The 22,691-nt window shown below is 41.0% G+C and overlaps 1 protein-coding gene across 4 annotated transcripts in view; it reads left to right on the top strand.

Annotated features, from left to right (window-relative positions):
- Positions 1-22,691, top strand: part of LOC148653543 (papilin-like) — a 43,966-nt gene that overhangs the window by 5,234 nt on the left and 16,041 nt on the right. For 3 of the 4 annotated variants that reach the window (XM_088648682.1, XM_088648683.1, XM_088648681.1), the window contains exons 2-13: positions 1,074-1,135; positions 4,584-4,693; positions 13,967-14,027; positions 15,012-15,114; positions 15,625-15,755; positions 16,245-16,368; positions 16,669-16,749; positions 17,346-17,518; positions 17,941-18,064; positions 18,760-18,886; positions 19,200-19,265; positions 21,962-22,166. In XM_088648682.1, the coding sequence (XP_088504808.1) occupies positions 1,079-1,135; positions 4,584-4,693; positions 13,967-14,027; positions 15,012-15,114; positions 15,625-15,755; positions 16,245-16,368; positions 16,669-16,749; positions 17,346-17,518; positions 17,941-18,064; positions 18,760-18,886; positions 19,200-19,265; positions 21,962-22,166 (1,362 nt within the window). In that variant the 5' untranslated portion in view covers positions 1,074-1,078. The remainder of the gene's footprint in view (positions 1-1,073; positions 1,136-4,583; positions 4,694-13,966; positions 14,028-15,011; positions 15,115-15,624; positions 15,756-16,244; positions 16,369-16,668; positions 16,750-17,345; positions 17,519-17,940; positions 18,065-18,759; positions 18,887-19,199; positions 19,266-21,961; positions 22,167-22,691) is intronic. The other variant, XM_088648684.1, reaches the window with a different exon arrangement.

Genomic DNA, 22,691 nt, shown 5'->3' with positions numbered 1-22,691 from the left:
GCAGTGGGTTTCACTGCACGAGTTTTGAGGTGAAGCTGCTTCAACTTGTAGCTACGGAGAAAAAGTGGAGGTTTTTTCCACACTGAGTGATAAAAAACACTACATTTCGACCATGTGTGTGGAGCCTTTCCTAGGTGTCTGATCTTCTTGCTGTTTTTCTTCTTTCTGTTTTTCAGCCTACATACTCCACCACCAGACTACATACATGTCAACCTATCTTATCTCCCTCATAGAAACAAGAACAAGAATGTCATTACATCAGGCAATTAAACCAAACTTGCAAGTCTGAAATTATCCTTTGCTGTCAAATTATGTATTTGAGTATAAGGATTGTAAGTAAAAAAACTACACTGCCTTGAAAGTTTTATAGAGTTCTTATCAGTCTTATGGGTTTTATTGTTTAGAAAACATTCAGCTGAAGAAATTTCCACAACTCATGGCTTCCTTTGTATTTAAAAAAACTGATTTATTTTAATTTAGTTTTACATTTGATTGTGTGACTTTTTGCTGGGTTACAGGTTGCACGGCACATTTCCAATGAAATACATTTGATTGTTCATTATACTGTGATTCAGTGATATTTGAGATGGGCTATTATTACCTTCACAAGTATAATTTCACAGCTCCTCTCAGTTTGACAGAGGAGTCCATTAATCCTAAAGTCTAGAATCCTTCAGCTTCTGTAGTGGGTCAATGAACCACACTGCCAGTGGTCCATAGTGGTCCGATTCACTTGGCACACTGTTTAAGAGAATTACTGTGGTTAGTTTACAGCTTGCATCATTTGTCATTTTGTCTGAACCAGAAAAGCTCTGCTTGGGCATTTTTTTTCCACTTAGCATGACCCATCAATTGTAATAGTAAACCAGATGTAAAGTTTGATGACAGTTTATTTTTGTTTAGTGCAAAAAAGGCTACATTCTAATATTTCCACCTGCTTGTAGTTGTACTTGTAACTCCGTGCTCTGTGATGGGTCTGATGTCAAGCAGATTCATTGCTGGCCCGTGCAAGGATGTGATGATTTTCTGTTGGCCTGCCAACTGTTATTTCAGCCGCTTGTCCTGTGTTTCAGAGGAGATGTTGGCGCTGCTGCTCCTGGCTGTCCTGCACCTGATCCTCACACCAGCGCTCTGTGTAAGTGTTGGACTTTTTCCAGGCGGGTTTTGTGTTCATGTGGGACTGGTCTTTTTTGTTATTATACCCAGCAGATTAATAACATGACCCCCCCCCTTTGGTGGAAGCAAACCCTTTCAGCACCTGCTCGGAGGGCAGATCTTCATCGTGAGACTTGAGAAAGGCGGAAAACGATTTCTGTCCTCTTGCTCTTGATTGAGTTTTCTGAAACTGTGGCTGTGACAAATGACACTTACTTGCATGTTCATCCCCTCATTCAGCACTAAATGGAAGTTATTAATTGAAGTTTGGAAGGAATAACAACAACATGTGAATCGCATACAGCTGCAGGGTCATTACAAAATTAGCCATATATACCGAACTCAAACACCTCTCTTCACATTCATCTCAAGCATCCTTCCCCCCACCCAGTATTTCAAACATTCCCATTCAAATCTTGGATGTTGTTGTCCCTAGTGAAAGTTTTCTATTGTTTTATGTCCATTGTGTTTTTAGATCTGGCCAAATCAAAATACATAACTACTGTCTTTCACTGTGTCCACCTGAAGCAATTTCTGCTTGACAGAACTTTCAATTTTAACATAAACACAGTCTAGACGTTAAATATACTTAATTAAGAAACACAAACACAAAATGTAATCTTCTTTAGTAATAATTAACTTGATTATTGTGGAACTTCTAACCTGGAAAAAAATCTTATCTTAATAAGCCACCATGTAAGGCTAGGATTAGCTTTCCACTTACATTGCACAGCTAATAACATTTATTTCACATTATTCACAAGTACTTAAAAAGGGGTTTTAATGTTTACATGATCATTCATTCACTTTTTAAAACTAAACTGTATTTGCAATGTTGTATTTTTCCCATCAACAGTAATTTCTTCATATTGTATTTGTTTCATTTTTAACATAAACACAAAAAAAGAAATTGCTTAATTAACGAGGAGTAAGTGCAACCAGATGAATTCAAAATGTAATCAAACAAATATAGTAGTTGTTACGCAGAATATTGTGAAACCTTTAGCCTGGAAAAAAATCCTATATAAAAAAAACCCTGTTTAGGGTTAGGTATAGCTGTCAGCTCATATTGCATGACTAATGACATTTAATTTCACATTATGCAGAAACCTTGAAAATGGTTCTAATGCTAACTTAATTATAATCACTTGCATCGTAAGAAAGATTTTCTGTTTTTTACATCATGCAGCCTTGTAATATTACAGCTCAATTGGAACTAATTTAAAACACTACATATGAATGTGCCCCTAGAGAAGGGACCTTCATAGTAGATATGCTAGTAATAATTACATTTAGATTAATTGGCGCTCTAGATATACTTGTTAAAGAAATGGTCTGTGCATGGGAATTTAGTGCAAGGGTCACTGTACCTGCCCCTTTGGGGGAGCGAAGCTGGGGTTCTTGGGCTGGTATAGAATATACAGTATATAGAACATTAAAGATGAGAGGAAGCCCTTCTTATGTTCTTATTGAAGGGCCGAATGTAGAGCATGTATAGGAAAGTACTATGGTGTCTTCTGGAGAAAAACAATTCTCCATATCTATCACATTAACATTTTAGTAGGTAGCTGTTAGTAGTAGTAGTAACTGTATATTGAGTTCTGGTCACAATCTTTGTTAAATATCTGAATATGCAGAAATATTGTCAAGAAGCCTTTTCATGTTGGAGCAGAGTAATTTCCCTAAAATGATAAGTTTGGTTTTGAGTGTAAAATTGTGAAAAGTAATTGTGGATATCAAAGAGAAGAATGTCATGTTTGTAGCTGCTGTCAGATTTCAATGAGAACTGTTGTTGCGTTGGGAGTAGAGATGGTATAATGTGAGCCTTGTTGAAGGAAAAGGCTGCATTGTCGTGTCTGTCCCAGAGCTCTGTAGCCCCGGGTGGTTTGATTCCTGTGCTGTGGGAATTTGTGTCCCTAGAGAGTGAAATTTTTGGGAACTGAACCTTGTGTTTCCTGTAAACACAGGGCAGGTTATGGGCTGGGAAATTACAGTCTAAGAGACCGTCTTGTGGGAAATGGAGCAGGAAGTGATCCAGATGAGAGCCAGTGGTTTTGATGGAGGGTGGAAAGCCCCTTCTTGGGCAAACATTCCTATTAGATTCACCACAGTAGAGGTTTCACGATTTGCATCATCTTTGAATTTTGACTTTGTCTTGTGTCGGTTTGATTCTGTGAAAGCAGTTTATTTCACGCCCAGAAATGTTTCGAATTAACTAAACGTCAGTTGGTGATATTTTAGCTTGCTTTAAAAAATGAGCTGAGAGGGGAAGGTATTTTAAATCTTGAAACTAGTGGTTATAATTTTTTAAGTTACTCTACAAGCAAACACCACAAACCCTGGCACAAGATGAATTGTGCATTCAATGAGGACAATTTAATTATCTTGATAGCTCTCAAGACATTGATAACTCGGGAATCTCAGCTTTTCTTATGCTACATGATACAGCCATAAGAACTCTATGGGAAGAATGTATTGATGAGAACTGTGAAGAAACTAATTCCTAAAAGCTCTTGAAACTGAGCAATTAATGACAAATATAATCCTGTGCAGGTATTTTAGATAAACGGTAAAATTTAAAAAGTAATGATTGAATAGCATAGGAAACCAGCATCATTTTAGAAGAACTGCTATTAAAGTGTCCACTTTAGCAGAATGAAATAGCGGAGTGAAAGCTGATCTTGTGTGATTTTGTTGTGAAAAGGTTAAGTCAGAGGTATCCCACCCTGCTGAGATAAGCTGTTAAACTGGTCAGGTTATAGGCTGAATTAAGTCATTAAGAGCTAAACTGAAAAAAATTAAACCGTTCAGTTAGGCCTTAATTGATGTAATTTAACCCCCTTAAATCTTGTGCTAATGATATCTAAAGTCTGTCTCACAGAAGCCCATTAAATAGGTCTAAGAATTTTCTGGCTGAAAAACACAGGAATAGGATCCTTGAAGGAACCACATGTAGAACAGTAATATAGAATACAGATCTATTTGCAGAAGTAAAGTTAGCACCTAGAGTTATCAGCTCATCTAGATGTGTTCTGTTAGAGACAGATTAAAGAACCTAATGGGAAGTATTTTAAATGTAGAGGTACTGTGTCTGTGTGATAGTGTTATGGGGTTTGGGGTACTGTGCCTGTGTGGCGGTGTTATGGGGTTTGGGGTTCTGTGCCTGTGTGATAGTGTTATGGGGTTTGGGGTACTGTGCCTGTGTGACGTTGTTATGGGGTTTGGGGTACTGTGCCTCTGTGGCGTGTTATGGGGTTTGGGGTACTGTGTCTGTGTGATAGTGTTATGGGGTTTGGGGTACTGTGCCTGTGTGGCCGTGTTATGGGGTTTGGGGTACTGTGTCTGTGTGACGGTGTTATGGGGTTCGCGGTACTGTCTCCCAGGTGATAGTCCATGTTCTAACAGTGTTGCTATTGTTTGTGTTGCAGAGGGAAAGGCGACAGAGTGACTACTGGGATGAGTGGGAGGACTGGGGAGAGTGCAGCCGGACATGTGGGGGTGGCATCACCGTGCGGTACAGGCGCTGTATCTCACAGAGGTGAGCACGGAGCTCAGCTTCGTCAGCACTGAATGCAACTGGTCGTTCATCCTGTCCCCAGGACTTCAACTCCCTAAGACACCTCCTCCCCACCCTGGGCCCATTAATCCACAAGAAAATACTAATCAATCTTTAGCACTTCCTTTACAATAGAATCTAGCCATTTATTTATTAATCGAACTTAGAGGACTAGCAGTAATAGTGGTTAATTTTACATCCTGAATATTTAGAACTGATTTGCTTTTTTGAGGGTGAGTGTATGTGGGGATCAGGTGAAACATTAATGAACATGCGCACTGCCTGCAGCACAAGCCATCAAGCTTTTTAAATCAGTTTAATTAAGCGCTTATTCAGAAAGTCTAAAAAATTGCTACATCTATAAATATTTCAACTAAAACAGGAGTAGATAGTTAAAGTTCATAACCCTGTGTCTGTATGACAAAGAATCAAATTTCAGTCACATCACTTAAGTCATTTAAGTCTGGTGCTTCTAATTCATTTCAGAACAAGTAAGACAGATAAAAGCTGTTGTTACTGAAGTTCACCCCTGGGGTTTTAAAACCTCGTAAGTCATTGACTTTGTACTCTGTGTCTGCCAATGTGTACAAATATTACCATGACTAACTCTGAAAAGTGTTTTGAAAGCGGCAAAAATTGACATAAATATATACAGTTAAAATCATGAGTATTGGGACAGTAATAATTGGGAGTAAGTGAAATTTGTCATTTTTGTTGTGTACTAATCCAATTTGTATTTTGGATTAAAAGATGAATATGATGTAAATCTATATTGCCTTATTACATAGTGCCTTTCCAGTAATTATGCTACAAACGTGTTTAGTTGTCACATTTGGGAAGAAAAATAAGTTATTGATTGTTTTGGGAGGTTGTATCATCAGCACCTTAGTCTCATTGCAGAGTGTCCTGATAAAGTATTTCTAGGGATAGTGATGGCTTCATTAATGGTATTTAAATGAATACCCTAATTAGGTGGTCTTCTATTAAACTGCCTGTAGCAGTTGCACAATGATGTTATAGAGAACGGTTTTCACATAACCCTGCAGCAAGAACTTAGCAGGTATGTGACAGTGATTCAGTCATCTAAATCTTTGCATTGCTTGCTCTTCCTGGCATTAGTGCTATGTAATGTCTGGCTGTCAAGACTGTGCCCTGCTGAAAGCACCTTTGTGGTCATTCATCAGAAATAGAAGCCAAGTTCAAATAAGACCTCATGGTGAAAAGGCTGGTTATCCCAACAGTCACCTGATGTGTGTTTGCATTAAGGTCAAAGGTCAGATCTAAATCTCTGGACTGCCCAGGTTTTTTAACAACTTGATTCCAGTTTATTTTGTTTTTTGTTGGTGGTGTAGCTTAGAAGGTAATCAGTGTATTACAATATTTGTGTGTGTAGTTGCAGATTGCATACAGACAGATGCATACCATGTACTACTGCTGCTTGAACCGCAGGGTTTCAGATTTCAGGACAGAATAGTCACTCCGTGTATTTCACAGTATACTTTGACTTGTTTAAGTATAAGATTGAAATCTGCAGTACACGTAAAAGCAGACAATTGGCTTTTTAACTCATCTCACTAAGAAAACAAAATCAGACAAATGGGCGGATATTCTGTACATTGATATACACATGGGTTTTAGGATGTGCATATAATGTGTTACTTTTCTCCTGGCTTTCACCTGTTCAGACAAAACATCTAAAGAGGTAAATAGGTGTGGCTTTTGCAACAATGAATAGGAATTCTCTTTCAATGTGATTGTTGTCTGTGCAATAAAGAGATGCTTTTACAGAATAATATGCTGTGGCTTAACCTGAATGCCTGAGGTATCATGGTCTTGGAGAATGAAAAACATTATTTTTCTAAGTAATAATAGACTCCTGTGCTTTAAACAAGAATAGTCACAATCTTCTTTTGATATCCCGTTTTATATTAATTTTATATTAACTTTTTCAGTACACAGCATTGAATATGAAATATTTTTGTCTTTTCTGTTGATGCACACAGAAAAAGAAAGTCTCCGAAAACTAGAGATGACTCATAGTGAGACAGTGTCCATGGTGCCCCATGGACAGAGTGCACACAAAGAATTAAGGACGAGATTCATATTGAAAGGTCCAAGGGTTCATATAAATTTAGTGAATCATTCAGGATCATTCAAGATATTTAAAGCTACATTTGTTTGGTCTGAGACATTGTCCCAGGGAAGTTCTTTGTCTATACTGTTCAAATCAGCCAAAGTATATTTTATGGTACATTCTGCTTAAATGTGCCCTAATGTTTCTGGTCTTTATTTACATTTGCTAGTGCTGCCTATTCTTTCTCAGATAGGCAGATGCAAAAATGCCTCTTGTGAGACAAAATTGCAGCATTTTACAGTCTGACTCTGTGCTAATGTAGCATTTCATGTTGCACTTCGTTGTGGGAGAAAGTAGATCCCTTGGTGCATTAATCACGAGCATGTGCGCTGGCTTGGGGGCCAGGTTATGTAACGTGCACCTGCAGGGAGTGAAACGTCTGGAGGAGTTTGCATGGCAGCGGTCAGGAACGACTGCTCTCCATGGAGGAGGCTGAGCGATCATGTGACACTCGACAGCCATAACTCACACGCTGTGGAATTCTCTCTGCAAGTTTGCTCTTGCTGTTCAGCTTCAAAAATGAATTAAGGACGTCTCGCTTATCAAACCAGAGTCCCCTTCCCCTAGGTGGCTGGTACTGTAGTTAACAGGAAGGAAAGTCTCAGCACATCCATAGGTGAGCGTGTGGTTTATAGACATCCAGGGATCCTTTTAAAAAGACCTGGTTTTAATGGTTTACAAGATCAAAAGTGCGTCAGAAGATTGATCATTGGCCAAAATGTTTCATCATTTATTCATTGGTACTTCAAAACAACTCAGTCATATTGTCTCTTTGGCTCTTTGGTCAGTGCATCTTATTTAGTTCTAAACGAAGATGCGGTCAGGCTTTTGTGTTGGCAGAATGAATAGAAATGAAAGAGGTCTGATTTCAGAATTATATGCCATGGTAGTTTTCTGGACAGTTGTCATGTCAGAAATATAAATTGTCAGTAACCACTTCGTCCAACAACATGGTGCAAGATCCTTCATAAAGCTGTTGTTTTTTTTAAAGTTATTTTTTGTTAATGTTAATATGTAACAAAGATTGGAATAAGAGTACATGTATACATTAATGTATCTAAAATTGACAGAAAATTTGCAAGACTGCTTCCGTTAAAAAGAGTAGTTATTAAAACTAAGCTATAAACAAAAACTCATGAATGTACTGTGACATGTCTTAGTTCTCTGTGTTTTACATTATAGGGGAATAGTGTCAACCATGGGTGGGAAGTAAACAAAATCCAGAGACTTATGTAATCACGCTGGTGATTAGCTGGTGTTCTCTGTCCAGTAACTCCAACTCAGAATGAAAATTCAAAACTAAAACTAACTTCATTCAAAGCAGACAATTCTATATCCATCCATCATCATAAAACAACTTATTTTTCGTAACAGTTTAAATTTATGTATCTAAATGTATTGTTTTCTTAGCACTAGTAGTCGCCCACAAATCAAAATGGAAAATCTTTAAACTAAAAAAAATGCGAGGCCCAGTGAGCAATTTCTACTCAGAGCCCAGTGAGCTCTGAGGAAGAGAGAACAGTGGTGAAACTGAGAGGCCGCTAGTATATACAGTACATAGTGGTGTGACCTCTTTCGACCAAGGGGCGAAAAGGTGTACCTCCGTGAGGAGAAGATGACAAAAACGAAGCCCAAGAAAGCCTTCCGACTCCCTCAAGCACTCTTCAGCGCCTGGTCTCATGGGGGGAGCATTGTGTGCCTGCTGAAGGCCTGCTCATTAGCACATGGCCTTCAGCGGCAGTGTGTTCACCTGCCGAGCTGCGTCGAAGAAGGATCCGCAGACGTGCACAGACAGGCTAGACATGGCCTGGCTGCACTCTCTGTGTATGCTTACAGACGAGTATTCCTTCAGGAACAAGCAGAGGTTAATTTCTTGCTGAAAAGCAGGATGAAAGAAGCAAAATTAGTTGGCAAATTTTTCCTTTTCATTTTGCAATGAAGTAGCTCTGCACTCCACGTTTGAGTACGTTTCGTCCAGGTGCTCCGGTTTCTGGCTGGTTCATTGGCTGCTGGGAAAACTGGCCCCAGTATGAGTGTGTGTGTGTTTGTGTCTGTGTGTGCCCTGCAATGATCCGGGCTGTATCCTGCCTTGCACCCATTGCTTGCTGGGATAGGCTCTGGCTCCCCTGCAACCTTGAACTACTACTACTAATGATAATGATAATAATAATAATAATAATGATGAATTTAGTAGCTAGAAAATAGATGGCTGGACATAGCAGGAATGTATTTTATTAATGTACAGTATAGCAATGGTTTGAGGTCATGTTGAAAAGTAACAAGTAAAGTTTTATTCCATGTTGAAAAGAGAAGAAAAGAAACACAGCATTTTGGCTGTGGAGCCTTCTTCGGATGTCGAATGTTAAAAAGTTTTTTACTTTCAAGAAGGAGCCTGGTGCACATGCTAGCTGACTCTAGGAAATGTTGTCTTCAAACAGGACAGCAATTCGGACTCTAATTCTAATCTTTATGCATCCCCCATTTTCTCAGATAAGAATCTAGTGATTCACAGCTGAAATACAGTATGTGTTCTGTAGTTGAGAACCTCAGCTGGGAAGGTGTCTATGTCATATATTAAAACAAACTGTTTTAACCTCCACTCCTGCTGCAATTCTGCACCTGTCTTCAATCCAGCTTCACCCTAGAGCCACCAAGCATGGAGACAGAAGTCTCTCCTACATCAGGACCAAAACTGGTAATAGTACTTATTAAAAACTTATTTCTTTACAATTCATGAGTGACATACTCTTGTATAATTAAAATGGACAGGGGAATTGAAGTTGTTCTCAAACTTAATTACTGGTGCTCAATAAGCGTAAGCATATTGGCTAAGATATTTGGGGAACAGCAGTGTGGCAATTAAAGAAAGAATGATATTGGTGATACTGGTCTTGGAAGCTTAGGGTTTTTGCAAGTTTCAGATTAATCGGTAACTTCAAAAACAGGAAAAACACTGAAAGATTCCATGACAGCACCTGAAGAGTTGGGCAATTTTTCTAAATCATCCATACGTTCATTTTCTCACAGTTTTATCCAATACAGTGTATCAGGGGTGCTGGCACCTATACTGGAATGCAACAGGTGCCACGTAGGGTACACTGTGGATGTCATGCCACTCCATCGCAGGGTACACACACACTCACACTAGGGCAAGTTTTCCCATAAGCACTTTTACCTAACAGTATGTGTTTGGACTGGCAAACACCCACGTGAACATGGGGAGAACATCCAGACTCCACACAGATAGCACCACAGGTCCAGAATTGAACCCAGGGCTGCACAAGGCAGCAATGCTCACTATTGAACCACCATGCCATCCATTATCCATTACCGTCATCTAGTTAACCCAAATTGTTAATCAGACTAAGCATTGTGTTGGAATGGAAACCGGAAGGATTATAGTCCTACAGGGCACAGTTTAGGAGCCACTGCCTTAGATCCTTGAGATCTTTCACAAAATGTTGCAACTTCAGGGTTTAAGCAAGTCACCACAGCTTTGGATCGAACATTCTCCCTAGGACATCACACAATTCCATAAACATATACTTGTAACTATAATAAAAAAACTTGCATTATTATTTTCCTCTGCTCAAACTTGAAGACCAAAGCAGAACGCCCTCAAATGAGGGGAAATGATAGCCCAGTCCTGTCCCAAACATACCCTGCCAAATCTTCTCCTGAGCTCACAGGCTGCAGCAGGGCAAACAGGAGAAAAAGGAAACAAGGTTTTTTCTCCCAATTGTGCTGTAGCCTAAGATGGCAATTTCACACTCCTTTTCATCCATCCATTTATATTAATGGACCTGCACACCTTCAACATTTCAGTCTGGACATCTTACTGTACATCAGAAGACTTGCGAGGAATATATTGCTCATTCCTTGCATGTTGCCTCCTGAAGTATTATATATTAATATGCTCTTTTACGTAGAAGGCTGACAAGAAAAATCCTCTTTCAGCCCTTGCCAGTCATATATATTGGTTTCTTTCAGGTTATGTAACTTTTTTGTGCACATGTCAGTAGCTGTGTGTACTGTCAATGTGGAAGTGCAGTAACCTTTCTGGAACATCTTTCAATACAGAAAAAACTGCCTGTCCATGACTTCCATGGAGGACCTACAGAAGTGTAGTTCTTCTGTTCGTTCAGGTGTTTTTTTGTATTCTGTCTTTGACTCTTGCAGCTGTGGCTTTAGGGTAAAAAATATTGTAAATGTTCCAAGATGCTGTGTTCAGCCAGTGTTTCCCAGATACGAAACCTTAATATGCTGTCCAAGAGTAAAAAAACAAACTGTAAACAAAGAAGCCAAGAAGATCTTTTGATCATAAGATTTGCGTCAGATATAGTGAAAATACTAGTGAATGAGTCCAGTGAATGTCCTTTTTAAAAAACATCAAATCTTTACTGCTTAGAAGCACCCAGTCAAGAAGTGTTGCATCACAATTCATATCACCGATTGTCTCACAGAAATACTTTTAAACTACAAAATGAAATAGAACATAAATACGATAAAACAATGTAATATAGCACCAGATAGAAACAGTATATATATTTGAAAATGATTCCTGCTGACTTTGTTTAGTGAATATGTAGGTAGTGTGTCTGTGTGCCCTGCGATGGACTGGAGTCCCATCCAGGTTGTACCCCATCTTGCAGCCATAGGCTTCAGCTTCCTCCCTGAATTGGTAGAAGCGGTCAGGAGATAGATGGATGGTATAGAGTATGCTTACATTTATTTATATAGATATCAGCTGCAGCCAATTATCTAAATAGTGTTGCAATTTTTATTGACTTGGTGATTCTAATTCGTAATAGTTTCGCTCCTCTTGAAACAGCACCCACTTAGCATTTTCACTAGTTTGGGTGAAGACCTTATAATTGAGATATCATCTTAGTGTCTTATGATTGAAATTATCATCTTTGTGTCTGTATGTAGTCACCTTATGTCTAAAGTGTCCAGTGAAAGCTGTGTTCTTTTAGCTGACAGCAAACTCTCAGTCAGGTGAGCTGTGTGCAGTGAGTTATGAGGGTGGGCTTGTCCAACAGTTCGCAGGATGGTGATTGCAAGAAAACCCAAAACACTGACCATGCTGATTGAGCATCCCAGCATAGCCAGTGTTTTGGTCGGTTTCTCTAGAAGCAACAAATCCGATTTTTCTCTTCTTTCTACCGAGGATTAAAATATCATTGTGAGTGGTTATTATGCATGAACCAGCTTTCAGATGCTCCACTTGTACTGTAGAAAATGTTTTTAAATGAAGCTGGATCCAATAAAAAAACTCTTTAATAAATGTTAATTATGTGATGATTAATAAATGCCTATCAGCTAGTGTATTTAAATGTCAGTGGTCCAGACATTGCCTTGGAGAGAGCTTGCTTGTATTTACCAAGACGCTTCTAGAGTGGCTGTTTTGTAGCATGAATGCCCTGTGAGGAATAGCCTGTTTCAGTATGCCTGTGCAGTATTGTGTGTTCCAGTTCAGTAGCAGCAGTGTGCCTGTACAGAAAGCCCATGCTGGCAGCACTGTTTGTGCCTTTAGGCAGACAGGCGGTGTTGGAGACGCCCACCACACCCAGCTCAGAATATAGCTGAGAGCTAAAGCAGATTCCGTCACGCCAGCTGAAATTCTGCCAGTGGACTCGGATATTATAGGCTATCAAGAGCATTCAGTAGCATGGCTTGCAACACCTGTGTGCTAATGTTGTAATCTCTGTTATTTTGCACATATTTCGCTGTTCAACTTTAGCCTTTTCTGCTCTTCCTAGCGCCACATTCCTTTGCAAACAAAGCTGTTTTGTTGTGGGAATTTATCATTCTTGTCTCCCTGCATCCATGTGTTTTTGTCCTTTTCAAATCAGATTAACAATGCTGATTTGATTTAATTCATGCTAATTTGGTTTAATTTTGGGCACCACTTTATAGGAGGTGCTGCTCATTTAACAGGCACCTTAGTTTTGAATAAAAAAGACTATGAGGGAACCCTGTTCAAGTACTCAGAATCCCAAAGTGAACCCAGTTTATTTCTTCAGGATCGATTGTGAAACATGAATTAAGAGACTGTAACCAAGCAGCCACAACTGGAGTGTCAGAATTAGGTTAAGTCACCAGAGATTGAAGTCAAGACACTAGATATAAATGTGCGTGAGATTATTAGGGAATTAGTATCCCGTTTGGAGCAGGTTTTCCCTGTATAAAGGTTCAGTGCATTTCTAATGGGGGTGATTCAGGGGAGACAGACCCTCACTGTCAGGTGTGGCAGGCAGTTTACAGAGTCTCACAGGAAGTCTCACAGTTTGGCTCAGGTTTGAGCTCTCCTGAGTGAATAAAAGAAAACTCCGAAAGGGGGCCAGTTTCAGCATCAATCCCAGAGAGGAATGTGACATTTAGAGTCTCGTGGTGAGGCTCCGATCTGCCTGGGTCTAAATGGAGACTCATGTAGCGTGATATGTGCAGTCTCACGGTGAGTCTTGGGGTGAGAATCTGGGTTCACACAGTCTCACGGTGAGACTGTGATTAATAGAGCCTTGCGGTGAGGTTCTAAGTTCATGCAGTCTTGCAGTGAGGCTGCAGGCTCTGTCACTAGTCTGAACGGGAGACAGGTTATTATTCTCAAGGTGAGATGTTAGGATACAAGGTTATGGAGAGGAGAGGAAGGCTCTCAGTATATAGCAGCCTTGGTCATTTCCATTTCAGCTCGCTAGTCTTGCAGTAAGAGCAAGAGTGGCCATTTGGAAACAACCAAATGGAAGTTTTCTAGTGATACTACTCATAGGGATAAAAAGATAAATGTACAAGTACCACTTATTTAGTTTAAATGTAAAAAGCAGGGTACTTTTGCAGGTTCACTAACTCTCATCTACCTCAAAAGGGTATCTGTCACAAGAATAAAACTGGAAACTACAAGGAAGTATTTTTTAAAACACAGGAATATGGGATGCACTAATTCACCCAAAGGGTTGTGCGGTCACAGTGTAGTACGCACAACAGAATAACAGAAACCACGTATTGCTGCGCAGGAGGAAAGCATCATGTACACCAAAGTCAGGTACTGAATTATGGGACCTCTGTGGTCTGGTCAGATCTACTCACTACTCACTCACTTCTGTTTTGTGTTCTGCTCACAGGAGGGATGGAGGATCCAGCTGTGTGGGCCCAGACAGAGCCTTTCGTTCATGCAACATCCAGGTAGCCACACCTCAGCAAAACATCCCGGCTTCATCTGCTCCTTGCTTTCTGCCTGTCTCTACCTGTCTGCCAAATTGTCCCTCTTTCTTTTTTTTATTTCACGACTTGTATGTTGTATCTTGTTCTATCAGTCTGAGCCCTGGCAGATTACACATAACTGTGAAGTTACAGTATGTCTACTTATTATTTCAGATGCTTTTATAACAGAAGAATGCTGTCCTCTTCCCTTCAGGATAGCAAGCTGCTGGCAGCTTGGTGCTCTCTGCCAGAGTCTGTACACTTCTTGATTGACACCGGGAATGTGATTGCAGTTTGCCTTTGCCTTAGGGCATCAGTTCAAACCTTTATGATATGTATATAAAAGTTTTGGATCAAGTAATTTAAAAAACAGTGAGCAGATGCTTATTTCTACAGGTCTATAGAAGTCTGAGGAGCAGTACAAATACATCACCACCTTCCATCTCATATTGTTTCTCTGATGTCACATTGGTATCCTGTGATTTTCATAATGCAAACATTATGCCCACATACGACATAGTACAGTATAATACACTTGTGCATCTGATTTCTCAATCTATACAGTACTTTGAATTGGCCGAATAACTGATAATGATAGTGTGATAGTGACTAATGATGAAAGATTCTCATTCCCTTGTTTCCTGAAAGATACCAGGGTATCTGCATCAACAACTTGGCTGGATATCTTGAAACATAAACCCACATACCTATTGGTACAGAAGTGCTTCCTGTTCTCTGTTTTAAATGCAGTTCCACAATACAATACAATATATAGAATGTATTTTCAGCATTTTTTTACAAGAATTCTGTGTTTACTTCGGTGAGAGCTCATGAAACTGTTGGAAATTTTATTTTGTAATCTTTCTGTTGGCTTTAAGAGGGCTCAAATAACAAAGTACTCAAATTGCCTTTGTTCATGAAGATGGAATTACTGTGGGTACTCAAAGTTGTGCTCCATCTCCGCAGGACTGTCCTGAAGGCTCCAGGGATTTCCGAGAGGAGCAGTGCTCTCAGTTCGATGGTGCTGACTTCCAGGGAAAACGGTACAAGTGGCTCCCTTACTATGGAGGTAATAAAAGCGTTCTCAAGTTTCCTGTGGCATTCCAGGCAAATACAAAGGCTTATTACAATTGGAAAACAATGGAGGGAAAAAGCATAAGCATTTATACGACCAGGCAGACTTCTCAAGCTTTCTGGGATGTGCTTATTGAAAGACTGGTTATTTTTCTACCCCTTTTTCCTACCTTCCTGTAAAAGAACTGTGTGAGGAGCCTGGCTGGAGACACAGTTCTGTTAGTTCGTCTTTGTGTTACTCAGAGCAGGCTCCCTGGATGTGTTATGTTAGGTCATGATATCCTGTAGATTGTAGAGTGTGCTGTGGTGCTTCATAGTATTGGGTAACAGATCTGCAGTTAGTGAAGCTTCTGTGATAAAGGAAAATAGACGGTAGAGCAGTGCAGTGGAAGTATTCATCACCACATCCCTGTTTGAATTGCCTTTGGGCGTGTCTCAGGTGAGGCACCTTGCGCATGTAAAACAAAAAGAAAAAAAAGGAAACAATCTGTGCTTCTCCAATTAGCTGAGAACAACTGTGAGCTGAGCTGTATCCCCAAGGGAGAGAATTTCTATTACCGGCATCGGGAGGCAGTAGTCGACGGCACGCCTTGTCACCCAGGGAGAAGGGACGTCTGTGTGGAAGGAGTCTGCAAGGTAAGACAGAGCAGCTGTTTCATCTCGAACTATTGTCACTCATGAGGTTCAAGGAACGTGGTAAGCACAAACAGTATTTTCCATTATTCTATTATTGCCATTAATTATTGCCATTAATATTCTATTAATTTTTTTCATTTTTTTAAAGGAAAGGTTATTGTTTTGGGCACATTTTTTGCAACCCAAATAGTGTTACCATAATCTTTTTATTTTGCTCATAAAAACATGTTTCCACTCTTGTAGAGAGCATTCCTAACTGTGTGAGCTGGAACTGATCTTGCCAAAGATACTGTAGTTCTCTCTGATTTTAACACATTGTCTGCTGAATTGACCACAGGTTGTTCCAAATCAATAGAAACTGGGGATTTAATAGTTAGTTTACATATAAAAACTCTGGAAGAGTCATTAAAATCTCTGAGCACTAAATTGAAAAATTTTCTGATTTCTAAAAGTAAAGTGTGATTTGTTTTCTGGTATTCCTTTCCAAAGCCAGTGGGCTGTGACAATATGCTGGAGTCCACACAAAAGGAAGACCCCTGTCTGGAGTGTGGGGGCACTGGAAAGTCCTGCTATCCGGTGAGAAAGACCTTCACCGTGCTTGACCTGCCCAAAGGTATGAACTGCAGGGACAGGTGACCTCAGCAATAGGTATCTTTGGTTCTTTCTGCTCAAACACTGATTCATGCATGTTGTACTGGTATGTGCTCTGGGTTTGTAATAATTTTGCTATGTATGTACACTACACATATGGGGCAATATTAAAATCCAAGATGGGAAAAAATATTTAAAAATGATCCTTCATGGCTCTATTGTAGGGTATTGCAATAATATTGAAACTAAATTGCTGTTTATTATAAAAAGCCACTGACTCTGGAAGGAAAATCTACATCTCTGTCCTTCATTTTACCACCAGGCTACAACCAGATGTTTATCATCCCTGTTGGCGCGACCAGCATCCTAATTCGAGAGATGGCACCAACCAGGAACTTTCTGGGTAAACACAAGAATGGGGTTTAGTGCAGTGTGGGCAGAAGCAGGTGTGGGCATGCATCCCAGTGGAAGCGTTTATGAGCATAGTCATGAACAGTGTGTGTTTGTTGTCTGGAGATTTATAGTATATACAGTATGTGAGTGTGCCTCATTATCTGTTACATGTAGGAATGTACCCGATTTAAGATTTACACAAACAAGTCTGACAAATGATACCAGCAGGAACTGTCTAGTTTGTTCCTGCCATGGTTGGACAAAAAACTCCCTATATGGTAGGTTCAGATCCCGCCTGACTATGAGCCCTACAGTACAGTACAAATATGACAATACAGATATGGGAATTCCTTCATTGGTAGCTGTAACATTTTTAGGCCCACTCACAGGACCTTCTTAAAGGCATGGACTCACAAAGGACAATTTATTAGTTTTAATTTATCTATTTATATTTAATTCAGTAATAATTTATTCAGTATATTAATTCCATAACTTGGATAATAGATTGTAGGGCAGATTTCAGCACAGCTTATTTGGACAAATTTGGCTTTAAACAAAAAGCAATGAAGCACTGAAGAGAGTCCTGATAATGGTGTCTCTTTTCAGCTATTAAGAATGTGCGTGGGGAGTACTATCTGAACGGACACTGGGTTATTGACCACTCTCGCGCGGTTCACATCGCCAGCACCGTGCTGCACTACGAGCGCGGGGCCGAAGGGGATCTGGCACCAGAGACCATCAGAGGGAGGGGCCCCACCACGGAGCCGCTAGTCATTGAGGTCAGAGGTCAAGCATCGCACACTCACGCTAACACGCAGGTCCGGGTGCAAGCCACTGTATGTTGTGTTTTAGAAGACAGGGGTTATAGCAAGAGAATGCCCCGCACATGCATTTAGAACTAGAACCAGCTTGAAGATACTGATAGAAATCGTGTTGAATAGCTTTGAATGATCAATTTATGCTTCTCTTTTTAATGAAGGCATTGTGCAATGGTTTGTCCTTAGTTGGTCTCTTTCTAGAGCAGCAATATTGCTTTTACAGTCCGGCGTCCAGAATTGTACTCTGTATTCAAAGTCACGTCTGATTCATGCATTGCATAGTGTATTTAGCATTACTTATTAGAAACATTACTTACAAGCATTTTGTTGCTTTTTAAAAAAAGACAAGATATTAATGCTTTGTGGTTTCCCTCTGCCCTCAGCTAATCAGCCAGGAGCAGAACCAGGGCATTGAGTACGAGTACTACGTGCCCTACCGCAGCTCTAATGAGGGCTACTTCTGGAGCTACGGGTCCTGGTCTGAGTGCAGCAAGGAGTGTGGCTCAGGTGGGATCAGGCTTGTAGTGTCAAACAAATGACAAAGTTCAGGTGTCTGTGAAGCAGAAGTCCCTTTATTCATATGCATATGGTAGTCCGGCTCGCGACCACCAGACTGAAAAAATAAGTAGCTGAAGATGGTCCTTTATACCATAAAACAAAAAGAGTTACTATGACATATTCTAAACAAATGATAAAACAGCAACACCTGCCAATTAATTATTTCTAAGTTGCAGACTAGACAACAGTTAGTTCTTTTCATATTCTGGGCGTATAGCCAGCTTACCAAATACATGCCCCTTATCTTACAGACCAAGGACAGGCAGCATCTTTATATATATTTGAGCACAAAACCTACGTCAAGCCACTAAACTGCATAGTTTGCAAAAAACATGAAAATGATATTATTATCCCACTTCCTGGGCATCTCTCTTATCTCTTCGTTCTTCAGGCTCTACACGCAACTCATTCATTACTTAACAGCCACCATTTGGCATTTGCCAATCTTTGCAATTAAATGCTAAATCCATGATCCTCCTAGCTGAACTGGTGGCAAAAGCACCGCAGGGCCATTAGTTATAGCAGCTGCGTTACTTTTCCTTGTGCTGCAAATGTTTGATTTCATTAAGATGTGCAGTCTTGTGTTGTGCAAGCTCAGAAAACTGAACTAACACTACCTTCTTAATCCATGCCTCCTGTACCAGGGTACCAGTCCCGCCTGGTGTTCTGCATCATTGACAACGAAGCCTACCAGGACTACCTGTGTTCTGGGCGCCCCCGGCCCGCTAGCAACCGGACCTGCAACCCACAGCCCTGCCCGCAGACCCGCCGGTCAGTAGACGCTCAGGAGCAGCAGCCAGACATACAGTCAGGCAGTGTATTGAAAACATACTGATGGGCTCAGGTTTCAAGCGGATTCCAAGTTACAATAATGTGAAAGAAGAAACGCCGTGAGCATGAGGAATAGAAACAAGTGATCTCAACACAAACTTGCCTCAGTAGGATAAGGATCTCTTTCGCACAGCAGCGACAGGTAGCCACAGTGCAGTTCTTCACTGCTGTGTCGAGCGGGCAGCAGGCAGGGCTGTGTTCAGCCCCTGCTGTGGGCGGGACCTCACTCCTCTTCATTTGTTCCTGTTGAAAGGATGGCGTACTTGTACCGGCCTCACCTGTGGAGGAGTCAAGGACGCCTGAGTTCACGGGTGTACAGGTAACGCCTGCCAGTGGCCTGAAGAACTGCCAGGGCGATCGCAGGCTGGCAGGCAGGCAGGCAGGCAATCGAAACCGAGGAGGCACAGGGCTCCAGGAAATACTGAGGGTCAATGTTCACTTCTCCACCAAGATCAATGATATATTGGCTACTCCAGTCCATATTCTTCACATCACGCAAAACAGATCGTGATATAGAGTCAATTTGAAATTCTGTTATACAATAACATCTGATTGGTCTTATGATTACTTTGGAGAAATATAAATTGCTGCCTTTCATGCATTAACCATGCATAGTATTTGTCGTCTCTTAAAGAGACGCGAAAAGTAACTGAAAAATTTGTGAGTTTAGATCCAGTCTTTCCTGGAGAGCCGACCAAGCGCCTTGTGTTTTCCCAACAGTATATGGGAGCCCCGAGGGTCGGAAAAAGCAGACACCTCCTGTTTCCATTGAAGACATGCTTTCTAGTCGCAGCACTTGTCTCTGTGGTGCTGGGGCAAAAATCCGGCTCAGAGCGAGCAACTTGATGTTTCAGGGTTGTGGCTCGCCTTGTCCGAGAGTCAGTGGAAAAAAAATAAAAGTGAAGGTGTTCTGTAAAAAATATTTCTACATTGCTTCAGAGAATCGTAATGAAGTTTGGGAATCGTGGATTTCATTTTTTTCTGAAACAAGGTGCTGAAATCAAGACACAGTTTAAAAGATTGCTCCTTAACAGGATCTGCACTCTTTTTGACCCCATTTGGCTTTGCTCCAGATCCTCTGACATGGATTTTTGCCTGGTTGCTCTAGTGATGTCTGCATATAATCAAGCCAGTGTTCATTTTCTTTAATATCTATATTCTAGAAAAATCAGAATGTGCAATTTATCTTAAGAAAAAAGCTATAGTATAGGACTGTATTTCCTATTGATTGGTAACTACAGAATTCATGACTAACTGTCCTAGAAACTCAGAATTTGAGTGGTTTGAACCCAGATCTCAGCTTCCCATTAACACGTGTAATTTCAGGCAAAGGAAGCAGAAAATTGCCTACAGGAATATGCTATCCAAAAACATTAAAAAACATTCACAGATTGTTGGGACTCATTTTACAGAGAAATTCTAAACTCTGGGGGAGTGTCCAAATAATTGAGTAAAAATCCAGTTAAATACCAAGGGCCTCCCAGTACCACTGCTCCATGGTTTCTGTTTTAGTGCCTGTCGATCCATCTACCTTTCTAACAGCTTACAAGCAACTGATGTGGTTTCTTAAATAAGGGTCAGCTTCAGCAAGCTCATTAATGTAATCCTGTTATAAAACCTGTTATCTAGGTTTTAGTAGCTCTTGAACTCCAGTTTGTATTTTTGCACTTTAATACATCTCAGAATTTGAATTTTATATTGCAAAGGAGCCATACAAATATATGAGGAACAAGCTTCTTTTTACTACTGATTGCCACTTGTAAATAAATAACACAGAACAGTTTTACAATCAATTACAATTACAATTGTCAGTTACAATTTTATGGAAGAAACAATGAGCATGAAATATTCTGCATTTCAAAGTGGAGACAAAAACAAGGAAAGACTGAGACAGAACGGAAAAAGAGGCCACCTTGACAGCATTGAGCCGCTGTTTGCTGGGAGTGGGAAACAAGCTGAGGGCAGGAAAGATAATGACAGGGAGGTTTGTGAGGTGGTGTAGTAGGGCAGCCTTCCAGGGGATGTGGTAAGGTTCACTAAATCCTGGAGCTCAAATCACAACAGGTTCACTAACTGCTAAGGGTGTTTGTGGCTTAGCACCTTATTAGAAAGTCAGCTTGCTTCACTGGGTGCGTGCTGTACAAGGGTGTTGGGTTTCAGAACAGCTCCTCAGAAAACCACTCTGCCTGGCCTCATCAGCCTCTCAGCCTCTCGTTTGGTACAATCACTGGCCAAAATATTTAGCATTTTAAATCTTCTCAACCGGAAGAAGAAGAAGAATTTGCTTTTTCTAACCTAACTTCATAATGGCATACTAGTTAAAGTATTGAAGGAAATAACTTTGGGTCTGTCTCCTTTTATTTTAGAGCTCTTTGATTAGAGATAAAGGGAATTGTGCTATTGGGCATTTTACCTCAAAGTACCTGTAATCAGGAAAGGAAGTCAACTTTTGTTTCAGTATAAACGAGGTTTCTTTCAAGAGTTTTTGCTGCAGGGCAAGTGTTGTGCATGAGTTTTGGAAAAGGAATTATGTCAATGAAAAGATGCGGATCCAGCAGGATCTAAAAGTATGGAGAAGAAATTCAGTTGAATTGATTTGGAAATGATAACTCTTTTCACTGAAACAGAAAAGCTTTTTTTTTTCCTTTTTCTAAAACACGCAGACTTGCTGCTCTTTGATATTACTTCACAGTTCAGTGACCAAAGGCTGTCTTTACAAATGAGGGGGCACTTCAGTGGTCAGTTGTGTGATGGCGTTGTCTTTGAGAGTGTGAGAAGTGCCCAGAGCCTCATTGAGAGTGCAGCTGTGAGCCTGACGGACAGGGTGTTGGAGGCTGAGGGGCCGAGTGACCTGGGCTGCGGTCCGTGGCCAGAGGAGGACAGAGAAAGCCCAGCACCCCTGAGCGGCACTTGTCTGGGCGAGGGTTGCTTGGCAGCGGGGGTGAAGGGGCTGCAGGTGGGGGCGGTCAGCCAGTCTGGGCCAGCTCTGAGTGTCCGCCGCTGTTCCCCCGCCAGCTGGAAGACAGGGGAGTGGAGCGCCTGCTCCGCCACCTGCGACGGAGGCACGCAGAGCCGCAGCGTATCCTGCCTGAGCCACGACGGCTCCGGCTCCCGCGTGGTGGAGGACGCCCAGTGTGCCGCCTTCTCCTCCCGGCCCAGCTCCCAGCAGGCCTGCAGCCTGCGCCAGTGCGCCTCCTGGAGCGCCCGCAGCTGGTCCCAGGTGAGAGGGTCGTCCATGACCGTGACGTGGGGCAGCTGTGCAGAAGCGACATGTGCGCTCCGACGTGGGATGTGATCCAAAGTCCTTCTGGTGCCCCGGATAGCCCAGCACACCCAGGTCTGCACTGCCGAACGACCAGCCTCTGTCCATGGGAGACATGCTGTTGGGAGTCCAGGAGAGCGATGTCTACTGACAGCCTCACAGTCACACCCGTCACATTGACAGAGTTTCCCAAGGACAGATGTAGCACAAGGACTTCTTTTCTCCATTTTCATTCTAGTGAAGTAAATTTAATCATTGTCATGTCAAAAGAATAATGTGATGTTCCCATGCTAGAGAATACTGGGTCAAACTGGAGAGATGAGTGCCCATTTCACGCTGGAAACACTGTAATAATAATAATAATAATAATAATAATAATAATAATAATATTAACAATGAAAATATTAAGAATAATTACTACTCTAGTCTTCACACTCTTTATACTTTTAAGACTCTATTATCCTTATATGGTATTTTTCTAAC

Source organism: Lepisosteus platostomus, chromosome 10, assembly GCF_059453375.1.
Source record: "Lepisosteus platostomus isolate fLepPlt1 chromosome 10, fLepPlt1.hap1, whole genome shotgun sequence".
Classification (NCBI taxonomy): domain Eukaryota; kingdom Metazoa; phylum Chordata; class Actinopteri; order Semionotiformes; family Lepisosteidae; genus Lepisosteus; species Lepisosteus platostomus.
The sequence above is the reverse complement of the archived record's forward strand: the minus strand, read 5'-3'. Positions and strand labels throughout refer to the sequence as shown.